The sequence below is a fragment of the Loxodonta africana genome, chromosome 5 (genome assembly GCF_030014295.1).
Source record: "Loxodonta africana isolate mLoxAfr1 chromosome 5, mLoxAfr1.hap2, whole genome shotgun sequence".
In the NCBI taxonomy this organism is placed as follows: Eukaryota; Metazoa; Chordata; class Mammalia; order Proboscidea; family Elephantidae; genus Loxodonta; species Loxodonta africana.
In genome coordinates, this window is record NC_087346.1 from 62,597,612 (window position 1) to 62,618,848 (window position 21,237).

At 35.0% G+C, this 21,237-nt stretch overlaps 1 protein-coding gene across 1 annotated transcript in view; it reads right to left on the reverse strand.

The window, feature by feature from the left end:
• MMRN1 (multimerin 1) overlaps positions 1 to 21,237 on the reverse strand; it is an 81,248-nt gene that overhangs the window by 41,660 nt on the left and 18,351 nt on the right. The window contains exons 2-3 of the mRNA XM_003414080.4: positions 17,878 to 17,997; positions 14,629 to 14,735 (exon numbers count right to left, since the gene is read on the reverse strand). Of these exons, the coding sequence (XP_003414128.2) occupies positions 14,629 to 14,735; positions 17,878 to 17,997 (227 nt within the window). The remainder of the gene's footprint in view (positions 1 to 14,628; positions 14,736 to 17,877; positions 17,998 to 21,237) is intronic.

Sequence of the window (21,237 nt, forward strand, 5' to 3'; positions counted from 1 at the left end):
CTGCAAGATACATAAATCAAATTTTAACAGAATTGAAAAGCGAGATAGATACCTCCACAATTATAGTAGGAGACTTCAACACACCACTTTCGGAGAAGGACAGGACATCCAGTAAGAAGCTCAACAGAGACACGGAAGATCTAATTACAACAATCAACCAACTTGACCTCATTGACTTATGCAGAACTCTCCACCCAACTGCCTCAAAATATACTTTTTTTTCTAGCGCACATGGAACATTCTCTAGAATAGACCACATATTAGGTCATAAAACAAATCTTTGCAGAGTCCAAAACATCGAAATATTACAAAGCATCTTCTCAGACCACAAGGCAATAAAACTAGAGATCAATAACAGAAAAACTAGGGAAAAGAAATCAAATACTTGGAAAATGAACAATACCCTCCTGAAAAAAGACTGGGTTATAGAAGACATCAAGGAGGGAATAAGGAAATTCATAGAAAGCAACGAGAATGAAAATACTTCGTATCAAAACCTCTGGGACACAGCAAAAGCAGTGCTCAGAGGCCAATTTATATCAATAAATGCACACATACAAAAAGAAGAAAGAGCCAAAATCAGAGAACTGTCCCTACAACTTGAACAAATAGAAACTGAGCAACAAAAGAATCCATCAGGCACCAGAAGAAAATAAATAATAAAAATTAGAGCTGAACTAAATGAATTAGAGAACAGAAAAACAATTGAAAGAATTCACAAAGCCAAAAGCTGGTTCTTTGAAAAAATTAACAAAATTGATAAACCATTGGCTAGACTGACTAAAGAAATACAGGAAAGGAAACAAATAACCCGAATAAGAAATGAGAAGGACCACATCACAACAGAACCAAATGAAATTAAAAGAATCATTTCAGATTATTATGAAAAATTGTACTCTAACAAATTTGAAAACCTAGAAGAAATGGATGAATTCCTGGAAAAACACTACCTACCTAAACTAACACATTCAGAAGTAGAACAACTAAATAGACCCATAACAAAAAAAGAGATTGAAACGGTAATCAAAAAACTCCCAACAAAAAAAGCCCTGGCCTGGACGGCTTCACTGCAGAGTTCTACCAAACTTTCAGAGAAGAGTTAACACCACTACTACTAAAGGTATTCCAAAGCATAGAAAATGACGGAATACTACCCAACTCATTCTATGAAGCCACCATCTCCCTGATACCAAAACCAGGTAAAGACATTACAAAAAAAGAAAATTATAGACCTATATCCCTCATGAACATTGATGCAAAAATCCTCAACAAAATTCCAGCCAATAGAATCCAACAACATATCAAAAAAATAATTCACCCTGATCAAGTGGGATTTATACCAGGTATGCAAGGCTGGTTTAATATCAGAAAAACCATTAATGTAATCCATCACATAAATAAAACAAAAGACAAAAACCACATGATCTTATCAATTGATGCAGAAAAGGCATTTGACAAAGTCCAACACCCATTCATGATAAAAACTCTTACCAAAATAGGAATTGAAGGAAAATTCCTCAACATAATAAAGGGCATCTATGCAAAGCCAACAGCCAATATCACTCTAAATGGAGAGAACCTGAAAGCATTTCCCTTGAGAACGGGAACCAGACAAGGATGCCCTTTATCACCGCTCTTATTCAACACCGTGTTGGAAGTCTTAGCCAGGGCAATTAGGCTAGACAAAGAAATAAAAGGTATCCGGATTGGCAAGGAAGAAGCAAAGTTATCACTATTTGCAGATGACATGATTATATACACAGAAAACCCTAAGGAATCCTCCAGAAAACTACTGAAACTAATAGAAGAGTTTGGCAGAGTCTCAGGTTCTAAAATAAACATACAAAAATCACTTGGATTCCTCTACATCAACAAAAAGAACACCGAAGAGGAAATAACCAAATCAATACCATTCACAGTAGCCCCCAAGAAGATAAGATACTTAGGAATAAATCTTACCAAGGATGTAAAAGACCTATACAAAGAAAACTACAAAGCTCTACTACAAGAAATTCAAAAGGACATACTTAAGTGGAAAAACATACCTTGCTCATGGATAGGAAGACTTAACATAGTAAAAATGTCTATTCTACCAAAAGCCATCTATACATTTAACGCACTTCCGATCCAAATTCCAATGTCATATTTTAAGGGGATAGAGAAACAAATCACCAATTTCATATGGAAGGGAAAGAAGCCCCGGATAAGCAAAGCACTACTGAAAAAGAAGAAGAAAGTGGGAGGCCTCACCTTACCTGACTTCAGAACCTATTATACAGCCACAGTAGTCAAAACAGCCTGGTATTGGTACAACAACAGACACATAGACCAATGGAACAGAATTGAGAACCCAGACATAGATCCATCCACGTATGAGCAGCTGATATTTGACAAAGGACCAGTGTCAATTAACTGGGGAAAAGATAGCCTTTTTAACAAATGGTGCTGGCATAACTGGATATCCATTGGCAAAAAAATGAAACAGGACCCATACCTCACACCATGCACAAAAACTAACTCCAAGTGGATCAAAGACCTAAACATAAAGACTAAAACGATAAAGATCATGGAAGAAAAAATTGGGACAACCCTAGGAGCCCTAATACAAGGTATAAACAGAATACAAATCATTACCAAAAATGATGAAGAGAAACCCGATAACTGGGAGCTCCTAAAAATCAAACACCTATGCTCATCTAAAGACTTCACCAAAAGAGTAAAAAGACCACCTACAGATTGGGAAAGAATTTTCAGCTATGACATCTCCGACCAGCGCCTGATCTCTAAAATCTACATGATTCTGTCAAAACTCAACCACAAAAAGACAAACAACCCAATCAAGAAGTGGGCAAAGGATATGAACACACATTTCTCTAAAGAAGATATTCACGCAGCCAACAGATACATGAGAAAATGCTCTCGATCATTAGCCATTAGAGAAATGCAAATTAAAACTACGATGAGATTCCATCTCACACCAGCAAGGCTGGCATTAATCCAAAAAACACAAAATAATAAATGTTGGAGAGGCTGCGGAGAGATTGGAACTCTCATACACTGCTGGTGGGAATGTAAAATGGTACAACCGCTTTGGAAATCTATCTGGCGTTATCTTAAACAGTTAGAAATAGAACTACCATACAACCCAGAAATCCCACTCCTCGGAATATACCCTAGAGATACAAGAGCCTTCATACAAACAGATATATGCACACCCATGTTTATTGCAGCTCTGTTTACAATGGCAAAAAGTTGGAAGCAACCAAGGTGCCCATCAACGGATGAATGGGTAAATAAATTGTGGTATATTCACACAATGGAATACTACGCATCGATAAAGAACAGTGACGAATCTCTGAAACATCTCATAACATGGAGGAACCTGGAAGGCATTATGCTCAGCGAAATTAGTCAGAGGCAAAAGGACAAATATTGTATAAGACCACTATTATAAGATCTTGAGAAATAGTAAACCTGAGAAGAACACATACTTTTGTGGTTACGAGGGGGGGAGGGAGGGAGGGTGGGAGAGGGTTTTTTATTGGTTAATCAGTAGATAAGAACTGCTTTAGGTGAAGGGAAAGACAACACTCAATACATGGAATGTCAGCTCAATTGGACTGGACCAAAAGCAAAGAAGTGTCCGGGATAAAATGAATGCTTCAAAGGTCAGCGGAGCAAGCGTGGGGGTCTGGGGAACATGGTTTGAGGGGACTTCTAAGTCAATTGGCAAAATAATTCTATTATGAAATCATTCTGCATCCCACTTTGAAATGTGGCGTCTGGGGTCTTAAATGCTAACAAGCGGCCATCTAAGATGCAGCAATTGGTCTCAACCCACCTGGAGCAAAGGAAAATGAAGAACACCAAGCCCACACGGCAACTAAGAGTCCAAGAGACAGAAAGGGCCACATGAACCAGAGACCTACATCATCCTGAGACCAGAAGAACTAGTTGGTGCCTGGCCACAATCGATGACTGCCCTGACAGGGAGCACAGCAGAGGACCCCTGAGGGAGCAGGAGATCAGTGGGATGCAGACCCCAAATTCTCATAAAAAAAACAAACTTAATGGTCTGACTGAGACTGGAGGAATCCCGGCGGCCATGCTCTCCAGACCTTCTGTTGACACAGGACAGGAACCATCCCCGAAGACAACTCATCAGAAATGAAAGGGACTGGTCAGCGGGTGGGAGAGAGACGATGATGTAGAGTGAGCTAATTATATCAGGTGGACACTTGAGATTGTGTTGGCAACTCTTGTCTGGAGGGGGGATGGGAGGACAGAGAGAGAGGGAAGCCGGCAAAATTGTCAAGAAAGGAGAGACTGAAAGGGCTGACTCAAGAGGGGGAGAGCAAGTGGGAGTAGGGAGTGAGATGTATGTAAACTTATATGTGACAGACTGATTGGATTTGTAAACGTTCACTTGAAGCTTAATAAAAGTTATTAAAAAAAAAACTAGTGGACTGTTATTACTTTATATATTGGGTTTGGGTATATCTATATCTATCTATCTATCTATCTATCTATCTATCTATCTATCTATCTATCTATCTATCTATCATCTATCTATCATCTATCATCGCTCTATCATCTATCTATCCATCCATCCATCCATCCATCCATCCACCCACCCACCCATCTATCTGTCATCTATCTATCTATCTATCTATCTATCTATCTATCTATCTATCTATCTATCTATCTATCTATCATCTATCTATCTATCTATAGATGCATGATGGAAACAATCTCCAAATCTGTATCATTTAAAACTGAAATTACTAGATTCATTTTTCATCATATTGGCATTTACATTCTCTTAGAATTCATGATACAAATCAAGAAATTTACACTCCTCAAGAGGAAAATATTAAAGAACATAAAATCAGTTTCACAAAATAAGTGTTTATAATAAAAACTTTCAAACGAAGCAAAGCTTTTGAAATAATAAAAACTTTCAAAAATATTTTATCAAAAATACTAGTAAAAAGCATCAATAATATAAATAAAAAGCATTTAGAAAATAAATTAGGAATTATTAGTATTATCTATTATATATTTTAAAATAAGAGAGTATTTCAGAATGAAAACTGTTATGGACTTAACCAATATAATTATGATATAAACATATCATTGAAAATCAGTTTTATAATTAGTTTTATATAATATAATAAAATGAGAATACATTTTTAGAAGATGTAAGTCAATTTAATAAAATTAAAAAAATGATGAAAATTCAACTGCATCACAAAAGTGTTTCATATGTTCTCATAATTTATCTAAAATATAAAAAATCAGAACTTTGGAGGCAATTAATGGTTTCTCTTGATGTCAAAACACTAGAAGGAAAAGAATTTTTAACACTACATTAATAATACAGTAGTATTCATATAGTTTCCAAATACGTAAATATTTTGGAAAAAAGGTTTCCATGAGCATTGTCTACATGAAAGTGTATTGAATTTTTTAAACAGATGATTCCAGTATAGTACTGGGGAGAAAGAAAACTAGAAAGGAATTCCAGACAAATTTTACATAAAATTAGGGACTACAAGTTGCTGTATTTGAATATCTCTGACTGAAATAATAATAGATGCTTTAGCAAGTAAAGGACTGCCATACATCAATTAAACAACAGAGAATATACATATATATATAATATATATGTATATTCTCTGTATGTGTGTGTGTATATATATATATGAGAGAGCAAGCAAGTACACACTAGAAATTAACATAATAAAATCTGGGAGACTATTTGGACTTCAATGGTAGCATGTGATGCTACAGTTAAAAAAAAAAAGCGTTTTCTAAATTATATCAAGCCAGCCCCTGAATTCACTTTAACATAAATTGTGAAATTTAACATTTGGGAATGAGATTTTTAAAAAGAGTGCTGGTTTCCATAAATGACAATCTAATAAAAATGTCAATTTTTCTTTAGCTTTATAGGAAAAAAAAATGTATAATAACCTGTTAAAATGGAGATAATTAAAAAAACACAATTCAAAAGAAAAATCAATAAATGATTAAAAATATGAAAAAATGAATATATTTTCTAATAAGTGAGAATGAAAATTATATGACAAAATTAAGAGAATATAATAAATGTTTAAGTTCCTTTAATTTCTGGTGTCCAAAATTTGACCAAATGACATTTACAAAGCTCAATGAATTAAATGAATAGGACATTCCTATAAGAATTTTCATTATTTCTTAATAATAAATATATATTAAATACAAAAAGAAGGTTGACAGTATTGTAAGGGCTGGAAAAATTTGAACGCAAGTGTTGTCAATTTAGTAGAGCCTAGTAGATAACTTCACAGGATAACAACATTACTGATATTAAGTGAAATCGTGAACTCATTACCCAATGGTTCTAAATCTGATGGAAAGTGTTTAAAATGTAGTTCCTAATATTAAATCATCTCTTTAACAGGGATATCATTTAACTAGTGGCATTCACATCAAAAGGGAGCACACTAATAATTTTCAGAAATAAATAATTGTTTAAACCCGTTGCCATCAAGTCAATTCTGATTCATAGCGACCCCATAGGACAGACTAGGACTGCCCCATAGAGTTTTGAAGGAGTGCCTGGTGGATTCCAATTGCCGACCTTTTGGATAATAGCTGTAGCACATAACCCCTACGCCACCACCAGGGTTTCCATAACACTTGTTTAGAAATTATTAAAATGATGTGATGAGTGATTTGTGTTATGATTTATTATATTGGCAAATAGTTTTATAATATGTTGTGGATAACATGAGTTAAGTAAATAAAAAGTTAGGTAAAAATTTTTAGTTTTTAAAAATTTTGATTTATATATTGATTTATATATTAATTGATGTTACAGAATTAGTTGTTAAATGTTTAAATATGAGGTGTTATTATAAGTTGCATTATTATGTTCTAGTCCTTTCACTTCACTCTATATAAAGTATCACGTGTTGTATATTTAATGTGGAAATTATAACATTATTTTTCACTTTATACCCTTTACTGTTTGGGAAAGACTGACAAAGCAGGGAATTACACACGCACACAAAGGTGGAGGTGGGTGCATTTTAATTTTTGGTCATCTAGAATTCTGTTTGAGTAGGAACACGTCATCAGGTTATAGTTCTGTCTGTGCTACCCAGTCCAGGCAAGATCCTGAATGCACAAGAAGTAAAACCAAACCGGGGACAGGAGTGAAAGTGTCAAGCAAGGGGACCAATGAAGGGCATTAAAGTCCAATTTTCTATTGACCTAAAGGTCAACGAATCTGAGGTAAATATCATTCACGTCATCTGGAAAAAAGTCAACTGTTATAAGCAAGAGAATAGAAAGTGACATGTTACAGAAAATCAGCAAATTAGAAACAGAAAGTAAGAGTAAAAGAAAAACTTTAAAATTGGTGATGCGTGAGACAGAGAAAAAAATGAATAGAGCTGTCAGAAGGGAGAAAAAAGACAAATTGAAAGACGTAAAGAATATTACAAGAGTCTAATGAAGAGTTTAGTTTTTTTGCACAATCTGATCTTTGGTGGTCCACTCCTTACCATGTGGAAACATAATATATATGAAATGAGAAAATTTAAAATTATTTCACATTTTTGTTGTTTTGAAAAGACTGATTGGAAGAAAGTAAAATCAGAAAAATACAGGGCTGAATGAGAAAAACCCACATGTGATTGTATATGTGTGCGTCTGTTCAAAACTTCCCATTTCTTCTTAGCTATAGTTATTTTCACGTTAATTGTTTTTGAGAAGCTAGGTGACATAATTGTACTCCTGAATAAAAGGAACAACTATTAAACATCCTACAAAGCTCCTTGAGGGCTAGCTGTCACATGGACCTCTCTTCCCTAAAATCCATTGGACCGGATCCCTGCCAAGGTGGCTAAAAACTTGAAAGGCCGGTTTTACAAATTCAATAGCTTGTGTTATCTTTTCCTAGCTCTGTTTGTAGAGTGGAATTCAATATTGGGATTCATCCCACTTCATTACACAGGATTTAACTGGAGGAGAAGTGCTGATTGGATCTCTGACAGTGGAGTCAGTTACTCGCCTATGATAAAAAGCCTGGTTGATCGATGTTCTCTTATTTTTTTCATTTACCAATCTTTTTGCATTCTCAAAGGTATTCTCTACCACTAGGACTGCCACAGATTCTAGGCTTTCCAGGCAATCTATTTTATCTTTCACTTAAGCACAGACCTTTGTTTGCTTTGTTCCATAGGGCGCAGGTTCCCTCCCCCTTTCCCGCCCTTACGTCTTTCTAAACTTTCCTGACTGCATAGATGCAGGGACAGACGGTATTTACTGGAGTTAAATAACTTGTAAAGATCTTTACGCACTTCAGATGTATTTTAAAGGCAATATATTTTTAAAACTGGATTCTTTTTTTCTCTTCTCCCAGCACAACTACTCTTTATTCTCTGCATCCTTGCAATAGAAACAACGACCTTGGTGGATGAAGGACTCAAAGAGGCAAGGTTGTCACGTGTCAAGAGCCACAGCTTCTTTATTAAGGTCTTTTTTTTTTTTTAATCAGACAGGTTTTATTTGTGGGGTTGTTTAATTTTCTCCTTTCCAGGCCTTCGAGATGTACCGAGGAAGTCATTAATGGTAACTCAGGAATGAGGAAGTTTGCCCTCTCCCCCTTAGAACCAGAAAACCCTCCTGTGTGGCTCTACAAGAAGCTGATTTCCAACTGAAAATGAAAGGATCCTGCAACATCAAGTGAATCTTTGCATGGTTAATGTTTACACATATATAAAACTTTACTGAGATTTAGTAGTTCAATTCACCTAAGCAATTTGATACAGCAAAGATTTAAAGTGCATTTAATTCTTAACTAAAAGTATCATAATTTTATTGAGCAAGATGTTTACGGCAGGTAATATTGTTTCTCAAAGAAGAAAGCATTAACCACTACTGAGAAGAGCTAGATTAGCAAAAGTATAAGGAACATAGTCTTTTTTTTTTTTTTTTCCTCTCTCTCTCTCTTTCAAATGTTATAACTTTCATTTCATATTATTTGGAATAACATGTTAAAATAACCTTACTGGAACAGTCTCATATTTAAAATGTTAGTAGCTATTTTATAGTTTATGTAATTACTGAATTATAAATTATTTTATAATTCATCTTACAATTTATTGAATTATTTCAGAGCATTTGTAAGACTAATGACTTGTCATGTATTTATAACCTATGCTGGAAGTCAGTTTATTCCAATAACTGTGCATGGCTGCATATTTACATCATTCAGATTATCTGTAATCACTCATTCACTCACTGCCATTGAGCCGGTTCTGATTCATAGTGACCCTATAGGACAGAGAAGAACCACCCCATAGGATTTCCAAGAGCAGATGGTGGATTCAAACTGCTGACCCTCGGGTCAGCAGCTATAGCTCTTAACCACTGCACCACCAGGGCTCCGTTATCTATGATAGATTTTATGTAATGTCTTTTTCCTATATAGAAGATCTGACTAACGCTGGCTCTGGATTATTTTTTACAGGTTTGTGAAGTAGTCTTTCTTCCCTTCTCTTTAATCTAACACTATTTGAACTTAAATTTCTGTACTTTGTGTCATTATATAAAAAAAAAAAAAACAATTTCCTTGTTCTGCTTCAGAACACTTTAGAGACATCTACTGGAAAAATGCATTATTGCAAATTTTATAAAATAGGTTTAAATAATGTGTTACTCTTGATATAAAAAATGGCTTGGATACACATCACAAGATTAAGTCCCTTTCAGACTGCCTAATTTTTTCTGTGACCATCAAAAAGATACTTTTAAAAATGTAAAATACATCAAAACTCTTACTTTGATGTTGAGGTTAGTGTTCCTCTCTTTCTAGCACATTACTCGTCATTTAGATTTGTTAAAAGACATTCCTCCTGGTATACTTAATAGTTTTAACAAGATACTTTAGAACTGTAATTAACACCACTTCGTTTTCTGAGTTGTAGCTAAAGGACACATGATGGGGATGAGTAATTTATAAACAGCATATTATGGAATGATAGGAAGATTTGCATAATGAAATTTGTGTCACAATACCTCTGCCTAAGAGGTTGAGGGTTGATTTACAGAGATACAGTCAGAAAGAGGAAAAGAAAGAGATGAGTAGGAAGTGGAAGCAAGGAAGTAAAATAGAATACAGTTGCTAGCAACTTCATTTTATTCCTGATCTATTGATGTTTCTTGTATATTAAAAAAGTTAAATATAGAATTACCATATGACTAGCAATCCCAACCCTAGGTATAAACCCAAAAGAACTAAAAGCGGAAATGCAAACAAATACTCGTACACTAATGCTCACTGCAGCACTATTGACAATAACCAAAAAATAGAAACAACCTAAATGTACATCAACAGATGAACAGATAAACAAAATGGGATCTATACACACAATCGAACATTACTCAACCATAAAGAGAAAGGAAGCCCTGATACATTCCACAAGAGGGATGAACCTTGAAAACACGCAATGTGAAATAAGTCAGTTGCAAAGTACAAACATTGTTTGTTTCCACTAACATGATATATCGAGAATTTGGCAAATATATAGAGACCAAGGTTTATTATTGGTTACCAGGGACGTATTGCATTGGGCAAATCTGCTGCAAAAGGCTTCTTTAAAGTGCTGAAAAGCAAAGATATCATTTTGAAGACTCAGGTGCACTTGACCCAAGCCATAATATTTTCAATTGCCTCATATGCATGTGAAAGATGGACAGTGAGCAAAGAAGACAGAAAAAGAATTGATGCCTTTGAATTATGGATCTGGCAAAGAATATTAAATATACCATGGACTGCGAAAAGAACAAACAAGTTTATTTTGGAAGAAGCGTAACGAAAGTGCATCTTGGAAGCAAAGTTCGAGAGACTTCATCTCACATTCTTTGGACACGTTATCAGGAGGAACCAGTCCCTGGAGGAGGACATCATGCTTGGTAAGGTAGAAGGTCAGCAAAAAAGAAGATGACCATCAACGAGATGGATTGACACAGTGCCTCCAACGATGGGCTCAAACATAGCAATGATAGTGAGGATGGCACAAGGCCAGGCAGTATTTCGTTCTGTTGTACGTAGGTTCACTATAAGTCAGAACTGACTGGACAGCACCTAACAACAACACATCAACAGGGGTTGGCGGGGGAAGGGGAGTCATTGCTCAGGAGGCAATGAGTTTTTGTTTGAAAAAAATTGGGAACAGCGGTGATGGTTGCACGATATGATGAACATAAGTGATGTCACTTAATTGTAAATGTAAAAAATGAAGAAAGGGCAAATGTGTTGTTACATATATCTTACCAGGCTAATTATAATTAAAAAAATCTTTCTATTGTGATCCGAATTAAAGGGGAAGCCTTATTTTTATATTACAGGATTCATAATGTAAATTGAGGAAGCTTGTTGGGGGAGCTGATATTTGCCAAATTTATGCAGTATGTTGCCAATTTTCTACGAATTAAATAATCTGATATTGCAAGGTACTAGCACTGAAGTAATTGTCATATGACAGTAATTATATAACCAGGCTACTTCAGTCTACTGAGGGCTTTGAAGAGGTTTAAAGAATAAATCAGTGAAGCTGACTATTCTTGCCAGACAGACATGGGGCAACTTGTCATACAATACGGCATGTACACTGCTGTCAAAAGAAACCTGACAATTTTCACTCCAGTATAAGAATAAACGATTGTTGGTAGATACATAAAATCTGTTAAAAAAAAAAACTGAAGCAGTGGGTTTGGCATTAAATTGGGTAGATATCAGAAGAGAAAAATGTGTCAAAGATCCCAAGATAGATGAGAAATGAAGAATAGTGCAAGGGACAAAGGGACACAGTAGTACCTGATACTACAAGTACATCAGTTGTCACTAATAAAAAATTCAATGACTTCTATATACTGCAATAAAAGTGAACAGTAGGATGGTCAGAGTATTGCAGGGAGCAAGAAGAGGTTCCTTTGGAATCACAATTATATTAAATTTGATTGTATAAGAACATGACACAAAAGGCTGATCTATCTGCATGAGAAAATTATCATCTCTGTAGGTTTCAGGAGAAAGGAGATCTGTTCACAACATCTTAATCAGCAGAGACCTAAATTATACTAGATTGTCAGAAGGTCAGTTAACGGAGATTCAAGACAATGATTTGTTAATCAAGTATTAAGATGTCCACAGGTTGCTTCCAATTAGAACTCAAGGTGTCATTAAACAACCAAAGTTAACTATTTGAATTCAACTTAAATATTTCATATAGCACATTCAAAAAAGGAAACGACAGTACATAGCAGATATTAGAAACTGTCTACTAGTCTTTGTTTCTTGTGTGTTAGATAACAGGGGTGGACTTCTGCCTATTTTCCCCTTGGATGGCGGTTAACCCCAACGTGGTTAATAATGAGTACCAAAAACCAAACCCATTGCAGTCGAGTTGATTTTAACTCATAGTGACCCTATAGGACAGAATAGAACTGCCTCATAGAGTTTCCAAGGAGCGCCTGATGGATTCGAGCTGCCGACCTTTTGGTTAGCAGCCATAGCACTTAACCACTATGCCACTAGGGTTTCCGTAATAATGGGTAAGCAAGGATAAAAGAACAAAACGTGGAGCAACGGCAGTCCTCTTCAGCTGAAGTCCCTGATGGTCTTTGACATACAGGCTTTGTTCCCTGCCACATACCTACAGATTTAGTTCCTGTGTGCAGTAGGGGGTGTATGGACATCCTAAATCTCTCGAAAGGCACTTTGCAAACAAACACCGAATCCTCAAGAAATGATGATAGAATTAATATTCTAAGATATGCTCCTTCATACAAGAACATAGACATAAAAACTAATCTTAAATCTTAGAAATATAAATTTGTATCTGACCAGAATTTTTAACCATCAGCCAAGTACAAGCTAGAAATAATAACATGTTTTGCCATTGTGAGTACATCTATGCAACCTCATGGAAATCAGAACTTCTTTGAAGGCCATGTTTTGATCTTTTTAGAATATGCTAAAATCCCTCATTTACAAATGTTTTCAATATAGATGATGTATTCTCTAAAAATTTATTTTTCCTGATTGTAAATGCAGCACATATTCATGCTATGCTCTAAAAATGTATCAGAATTTTATACCATCTCTGAAATCCAGGCCAAACCCAGAAAAAACAGCATCACAGAAAAATCTGGCTACTGATGCTCATTGTATGGGTTACCAAACCCATACATAATACCCCTAACTAAAAGGTTCCTAGGGCTTTTGTGTTATGACTTTCTTTTTCTTAATATGAATCATAATGGCTTCTCCACACTTACATTAATTTTTAATCACAGTCTCTTACACTGTTGATTGAATTCCCTACTACCACTAATAGCCTTTCTTGTAATACTCATTCATTTAAAATATGTATGCTGGTGCCATATCTTATTTTTCAAAGGAAATTTTTTTAAAGCCAAAAGCAAAATATTAGTGGCATAGATGTTAGGCCACAGCAGGTTACCATGTGTTTGATGAGCTTTGCCATCAGAAAATTCTTAAAATCTCAGTTGAAAAAAATGGCTCCATTAGGATTAAAAAAAAAAAAAAACATAATTATTCATGGCATATTTTGTATATTCTTTAGAATTTAATTTCATGCATAAGTAAAATATTTATTTCAAATAATTAAATTAGAATAAAACTAGGGAGTTGTCTTATTTTAATATAAAGACCAATTGTAATAACTGATTTAAAAGTGTGTACTTAGTATTTGTTACATGCTTGTATTTTTTTTTTTTTTTACTTAGTATTTGTTACACGCTTGTATAATATATAGTTAAGAACAACTAAGATATTTAGTTAGATCTCCAATTACTCATATAAAACCAATGTAAAAATGGAGGGAGAAGTTAAAAGATAGCTTATGAGATGGTGCGAGAGTGGTTAAGAGTTCAGCTGCTAGCCAAAATGTCGGCAGTTGGAATCCACTAGTCAATCCTTGGAAATCCTATGGGGCACTTCTACTCTGCCCTATAGGGCAGCTATGAGTTAGAATCAACTCAATGGCAAAAGGTTATAGCTGCTATGGGAGCCCTGGGGGCACAGTGGTTACAGTGATCAACTGCTAACTGAAAGTTCGGCAATTCGAAACCACCAGTGGCTCTGCGGGAGAAAGATGTGGCAGTCTGCATTGGTGGTTAGAGCTTCTATCATGGCTCCCTAGGTGGCACAAATGGTTTGTGCTCTACCACTTACCTAAAGGTTAGTAGTTCAAACTCACCCAGTGGGACTGCAGAAGAAAGGTCTGGAGCTCTTCTTCCATAAATATTACAGTTAAGAAAACTCCATGAAGTACTTCTACTTTGTAACACATGGGGTTGCCATGAGGTGTTGGAATAAACTCCAAAGCAATATTTTTTGTTTGTTTGTTTTGTAGTTGCTACTTCTTTTTTTTTTTTTTTACCTAACTAGGGCACTCTAAAACACTGACAGTCCCAATAGTTTGACTACATTTGAATTCGCCTTAGTTCAAAAGAGAAAATGCAATTCTTTTTTGCATTGGAATCAGTTGCTTATTTTTCACGATTTTTGTGCTTCTAATTGTTATTATAAAACTAATACTTGTATACCTTTTAGCTGACATTTTGGTCCACTGAATCCAGGACAGCACTTCCAAGTCAATGAAGTAACGATTTTATGTTCCAATTTATAGACAGGACTTGATATTTCCTGAGATCTAGAGAGAAGGATAATTGAGGGAAAATAGATTATTTGTTTTATATTGAATTATCAGTTAGGGTAATAAATGTAAAGTAATTTGAAAAATGCCTAAAATATAATAAGCACAGTGTTAGCTATAATTATTATATTATCATAAACTTCATCTCAATATTACTGAAAAACATAGATTTTTTAAATATATTACAAAAAACATTAGTCATTATACTATCTAGTATTTTAAAACGATAACTGTCATTTCATTTTCTAAAGACAGTATAGCTTTTCCCTTGATAATGCCTTTTGTTAAACTAATGTTAAAACCTATTTAATTTTATTTTTAAACAACTATTTCTATTTCTATTCCCATTATTTTCTGTATCATTTTAGTTAAAAATACGTATTTCCCCTCCAGATAAACATCAAACAACTGGTGGCACAGTGGTTAAGGGCTCAGGCTGCTAACCAAAAAGTTGGCAGTTCAAATCCACTAGCCACTCCTTGGAAACCCTATGGGACAGTTCTACTCTGTCCTATAGGGTCGCTGTGAGTTGGAATTCACTTGACAGCAACGGGTTTTTTTTTTTTTTTTTTGGTATTAAAATTATAATGACTAACATTTTCAATCTGCTTTTTCTCATTTCCCAAGTTTTAAAATGATAATATCTACTATTTCTGTTATATAGCATTTCTCTTTCAGAAAGAGAGAGGGAGAGAAAGTAAGACAGAGAAATTTAAAATGAGAAGATATTATTTATGAGAAAAAAATCAAGGGAGAAAAATGAGGAAATTATAACATTTCAACACAACAATCAATACAAACAAAAAAAAAAAACCCAGTGCTGTTGAGTTAATGCCGACTCATAGCGACCCTATAGGACAGAGTAGAACTGCCCCATAGAGTTTCCAAGGAACGCCTGACAGATTTGAACTGCTGACCTTTTGGCTAGCAGCCATAGCACTTAACCACTACGCCACCAGGGTTCCCCTCACAGTCAATACAAATGGTACTAAATCATAGGCTTTATGTATGTAAATGTAAATCATAACTATAATTTTGACCATACTATTCTCACCCCCATGACTTCAATATTTAGCTAATATTTATCAAATGGGCCTATGAAATTGGAACATATTTTCTTGCTTAATCCTCATATCAATTCTATGAGGAAGACATTAGTATTATCCTTATTTGCTGATGAGGAAACTGAGGTATAGATAGATCAAATAACTTAGCCAAATTTCCAAAGCTAAAAGTGGTAGATGTGGAATAGTAAACCTAAGCTGTGTGGGCCCATACATAGCCTCCCATGTTATTATCCTAGAACTGTCACATACAACTACGTGGATACAACAGTAGTCAATTTCATGGATAAACCCTGAGCGTGTGGAAGATAAATATTAAAACAGGCAGGGCATCAGGAGACTTGGGCTTTAGTTCCTGCTATAAAGCAACAGTAACTCAATAGTTCTGAGTTTTTTCCTCAGTTGTAAAATAAATGGTGAGATTCTTTCCATCCTGAGAATAAGCTAATCATTTTCCTACTTTTTTTTTTCAGTAAATTATATTCAATAAATTACTCTGTCTAGTGAATTACCATCTCCAGTCCAGCAACAGAAGCCAAGTAGAGAGCAAGGCAGTTTGGAAAGGGACTTTTAGAGTTTGTAGTTCAGTGGTAAGATTCTTGCCATCCTGGCAGGAGACTTGGATTCAATTCCCCATCAATGTACCTCAAGAACAACCACCACGCATCTGGCAGTGAAAGCTTGTGTGTCACTATGAAGCCGAACAGGTTTCAGCAGAGTTTTTAAACTAACACAGACTAGGAAAAAAGACATGGCAGTCTAGTTCTGAAAAATCAGCCAATGAAAGTCTTATATACCACAGTGTTCCAACCTGCACCTGAATATGGGAACAGTGCAGGACCAGGCAGCATTTTGGCCTGTTGTGCTTGGGGTCACCATGAGTCTATGGCCACCTTCAAGGCAGTTAACAACAATAACAACAAGGAGTAAGCTCAAGCAGCTAATTACATTACTGTTGAAGTCAATGTTCCTGCTTTGGCAAACTAGGTTTCTGGGGTATGCTGCTCAGGCATAATAATAAAAAAAATTGACAGATATTGTATAATTATTGAAATTTCTACCTATGCTAAGGTAGAAAGAGATGAGTGTAAAGATAAACATTTCTGTTTTGTTTAAAGAGAGAAAGCGCTCACCTTGGACCCAGCAGGGCAGTATCATAGGGGTTACTGAGGAAATATTTTCATTACTAAAGAATTAACAATGCGTTCTTCGTATCTCATGTTGGTGAGGAAATTGTCACAAAAGGAGTAAATGCTGAAAGCAGAACTGGAGCTTAGGTCTTTCAAATCCCTAGGATGTATTTAGCTTTCTGCACCATGAACCTTAGCTGTTCCTCAAGGGACTAAGAAGCACCTTGATTTTATGTACCCTTACTGTGCACTGTTCCAGATTGCCCATGTGTCACATTCATTGCCTGAGTTATCTGTATGACAATTTGCATAACATTAACCATCATGGCCTGAATAACTATTTCAGTTTTTATTATAGGCTGTTATGAAACACCCCCAGCTGAGCTACTATGTATGAATTCAGAAAATTTATCAATTACTCAGCCCCACATTACATAGGTTTTTAAAAATGAAAAAAGTAAATAATATGGGTTATTAGAATAGAAACAAGAAGAAAGACCTCGCTTAGATGCTTTTCCATGCATAACTACAATTAGTGGCTTTCAAGGAATTTTAAGATATAAGCCAAGTTATGGACTCATCTTTGACCTAGTATAAAAGGGAAATTGTCAATAAATCTTCAAAACTCTGTATGAATTGAATAAGTAATGAAAGAACAGGGTTGTTCATCAGATCATGGAATAAAAGTAATAGTAAAAATAGGAACAAGCATGAGAGTTCTCAATTACTGAAGACTCACAGTGTACTAGGCACTACACTAAGAACATAACTGATTTTCCCAAATGATCCTAAAAGCAACCATATGAAGCAAGTATTATCAGTATCTGCATTTTAACTTGCTCTGAGTTACAGACCTTGTTCCAATGTGATGACCCTCCTCTGACCTTGCCACACATACGTATCTGGGATGAATGACTGCCTCTATATCTGCCCAAGAAACATTACCTCTGAGGACAGAATCCTCTGGTCCATCCACATGATCCTCTCCCACCTGGAACATAAGTGACCTGGTTGTCCAATATCACTGTGGGAGATAGCCTGGTATGTACATAAGCACACCAATTCCTGAAAGAGAGATAATTTTGTTAGAAAAGATTATTGTGAAAAAGAATTCTTCCCATCAAAATTATTTTCATAGACCTCTATCTACTGCTGAAGGCATTGTAGGTCAGTTGCCTGGAAAGTTTGATATCTAGCTCTAAAACATCTAAACACTAGAGAAAACATACTTATGAATGTATTACTGTACTTGAAGGAAGTAAGGGAACCCTAGAAATTAAAATAAAGAACAAATCAGAGCTCAAACCTGTAGTATTTAGCTGTAAGTCAAGACAAAAATCCAAGACTGCTGTCATAAAACTAAAAAAAAAAAATTTTTTTTTTTATTTTTAGCAAATATTAATATCAACACAACTAGGTCCATTACTTATATTAAAAAATGTGCAGTTAGATGTAGTAAATACATAAGCAAAAAGTATAAGGATTAGAAAAAAGAAAAAAACTGGTATTAGCAGCAGATGATATAATTGTAAACAAACACAAAATACTTTAGAGATAAATTACTATAATTAATAAGAGAGCTTGGCAACATGGTTAAGAGCAATATACAATTTTTATAATTAATGAAAGAGCTTAACCACATGGTTAAGATCAGTTACATTTCTATGTACAAATAGCAAATTAAAAAATAATACTGTTTACAAAACAAAAATAACAACAGCAAAAGTAATGTACTTTGGAATAAATCCACCAAAAGAAGTTTAAAATGTAATAGATTAAATATCGAAACATGATTGAAAGACCTTAAAGAAAACCCAATAAATCATGTTAATTGATGGGAAGTTCTAAATATGTCACGTCTCTCCAAGTTAGCCTCTAGAGTAAATGCAATCTTTACAAAAAACTTAGTTTGATATGAACAGTTAAAAAAAAAAAAAACAACTATAATTTTTACGGGATAAACTAAAAACCTAAATTTCAGATATTTGGGGCTCACACCATAACAGAGTATCAGAGTTACCCTCATGTGGTAAAAACTATAAAATGGTACAAAATATAGAAAGCAATATATAAAGCAGGTGTTGGACAACAGACGATGCATTGCTATGATCCCTGAGAGAAGGGAAACATACAATGTGAGTTCCACATTCAATCTGACTCTGACTTTCTCTCCAGGAGCAATTTTTAAACTGCATTACCGTACAAAAAATGATTTGTTGACATTCAACCATTTCTGGTGGAAGCATATGAGCAAGAACCTTGTATTAGAGGAAGACATTCAAGCTGCCCTGAAGGTACTGGTGAAAAGCAGGGTTCCAGGAACTGACAGAATACCAACTGAGATGCTTCAACCCAAAAAATGCGATGCTGAAATTGCTTATTTGCCTACGTCAAGTAAAATACTTAAGAATTCATTTTTAAAAAGAAGCACCAGATTTATACACTGAAAGCTACAAAACATTGCTGAAAGAACTTAAAGAAGACTAAAACAAATATAAAGACATCCTCTGTTCGTGGACTGGCAGACTTTTTATTTGTTAAGATGGCAATACTCCCCAAATCAACCTACATATTCAATGCAATCCCTATCAAAATTTCAGCTGGATTTTTTGTAGAAATAGGCAAGCTAATCTTAAAATTTATATTGAAATACAAGTGGCCTAAAATAGCAAAAGCAATCTTGACAAAGAATAAGGTTTGAAGACTCACACAACTGCAAAACTTACTACAAAGCTACGGTAATCAAGACTCTTTCATTCTGGCACAAAGATAGTCATACAGATCAACGAATAGAAGTGACAGTCCAGAAATAATCCCTTATGTTTATTGCTAATTAATCTTCAACAAAGAAGTGAAGATATTTCAAAGGGACAAATAGTCTTTTCAACAAATCTTGCTGGAACAACTGGATATTCACAAGCAAAAGAATCAAGTTGGCCTCTATCTTATACTATATACAAAAATTAACTCAAATTGGGACCAAGATCTAAATGTAATTGGTAAAACCAGAATTCTTACAAGAAAACAAAGACACAATTCTGTATGATCCTGGTTTAGACAACAGTTTTTTAGATAAGACATCAAAAAAATATGCACAACAGAAGAAAACATAGATAAATTGGTCTTCATTAAAATTAAAAAACTTTTGACCCCATATAGATAGTTCCTTAAAACAGCACAATGCTCAAGGTTTGAAGAAGACTTCAGAGGATATTTTTGGTTTAAAGTTTAAATATTTTTCTATGGCAATAGTTTTGGGAGTTCATGCAGCCTCAATGGCTCCAGAAAGTCTGGATTCCATGAGAATTTAAAATTATATTTTCCCTTTTTAACTCCTTTTGATCAGGATTCTTCTATAGACTCTTTAACCAAAACGTCCTTTGGTGGTAGCCAGGCACCATTCAGTTCTGACCTCATGGCAAAGGAGGCAATTTTTCATAGAAGGAATTAGCCAAGCATTCCCTTTCCTCCTCCTATTCCTGACTCTTCTTCTTTCTCTGTTGCTCCAGGTGAATAGAGACCAGTTGGTGTACATTGGATGGCAGCTTGCAAGCTTTAAAGACCCCATGTACTAAACAGTGAACTAGGAGGTAGAACAGAAGCACTAAAAACAGTATCAGGCCAGTTAACTGGGATGTCCCATGAAACCATGACCTTAAACCTCCAAATGAAGAAGCCAAATCTCACGAGGTGTTTGGTTGTACATAAGCAGCATTAACAGCTGATCTTTCTTGTTGTTGTGAATATATCTATTACATAACATTTCCCAATTCAGCTTTTTACAGACATACAACTTATCGACATCAATTACGTTAATCCACTATGCAACCATTAGCCTTAATCAGCGTGAATTTTCCACCATCATAAACAGAAATTCAGTGCTTCATAAGTAATAACTCCCTTTCCCCCTCCTCCCCATACCTGGTAACCACTTAGTAAACTTTGGTCTCTATACTTCTGCTTGTTCTTATCTTTTTATATAAGTGAGGTCATACAATATTTGTCCTTTTGTGATTGCCTTATTTCACTAGGCATGTCTTCAAGCTCCTATCTGTATGGGATCATATTGACAGCAGCGGCTTGGTGAGTTAGATAGGAAGCTTAGGGTGCAGTGACTTTATGTTAATGAAGGAAAACAATTCAATAAAGAAGGGTGAGAACGGCTGCACAACTTGACGAATGTAATCAATGTCACTAAATTGTACACGTAGGAATTATTGAATTGGTATATGTTTTGCTGTGTATATTTTCAACAACAACAACAAATAATAAAATAAATTATTAAAACAAATAGTAAAACCTGGT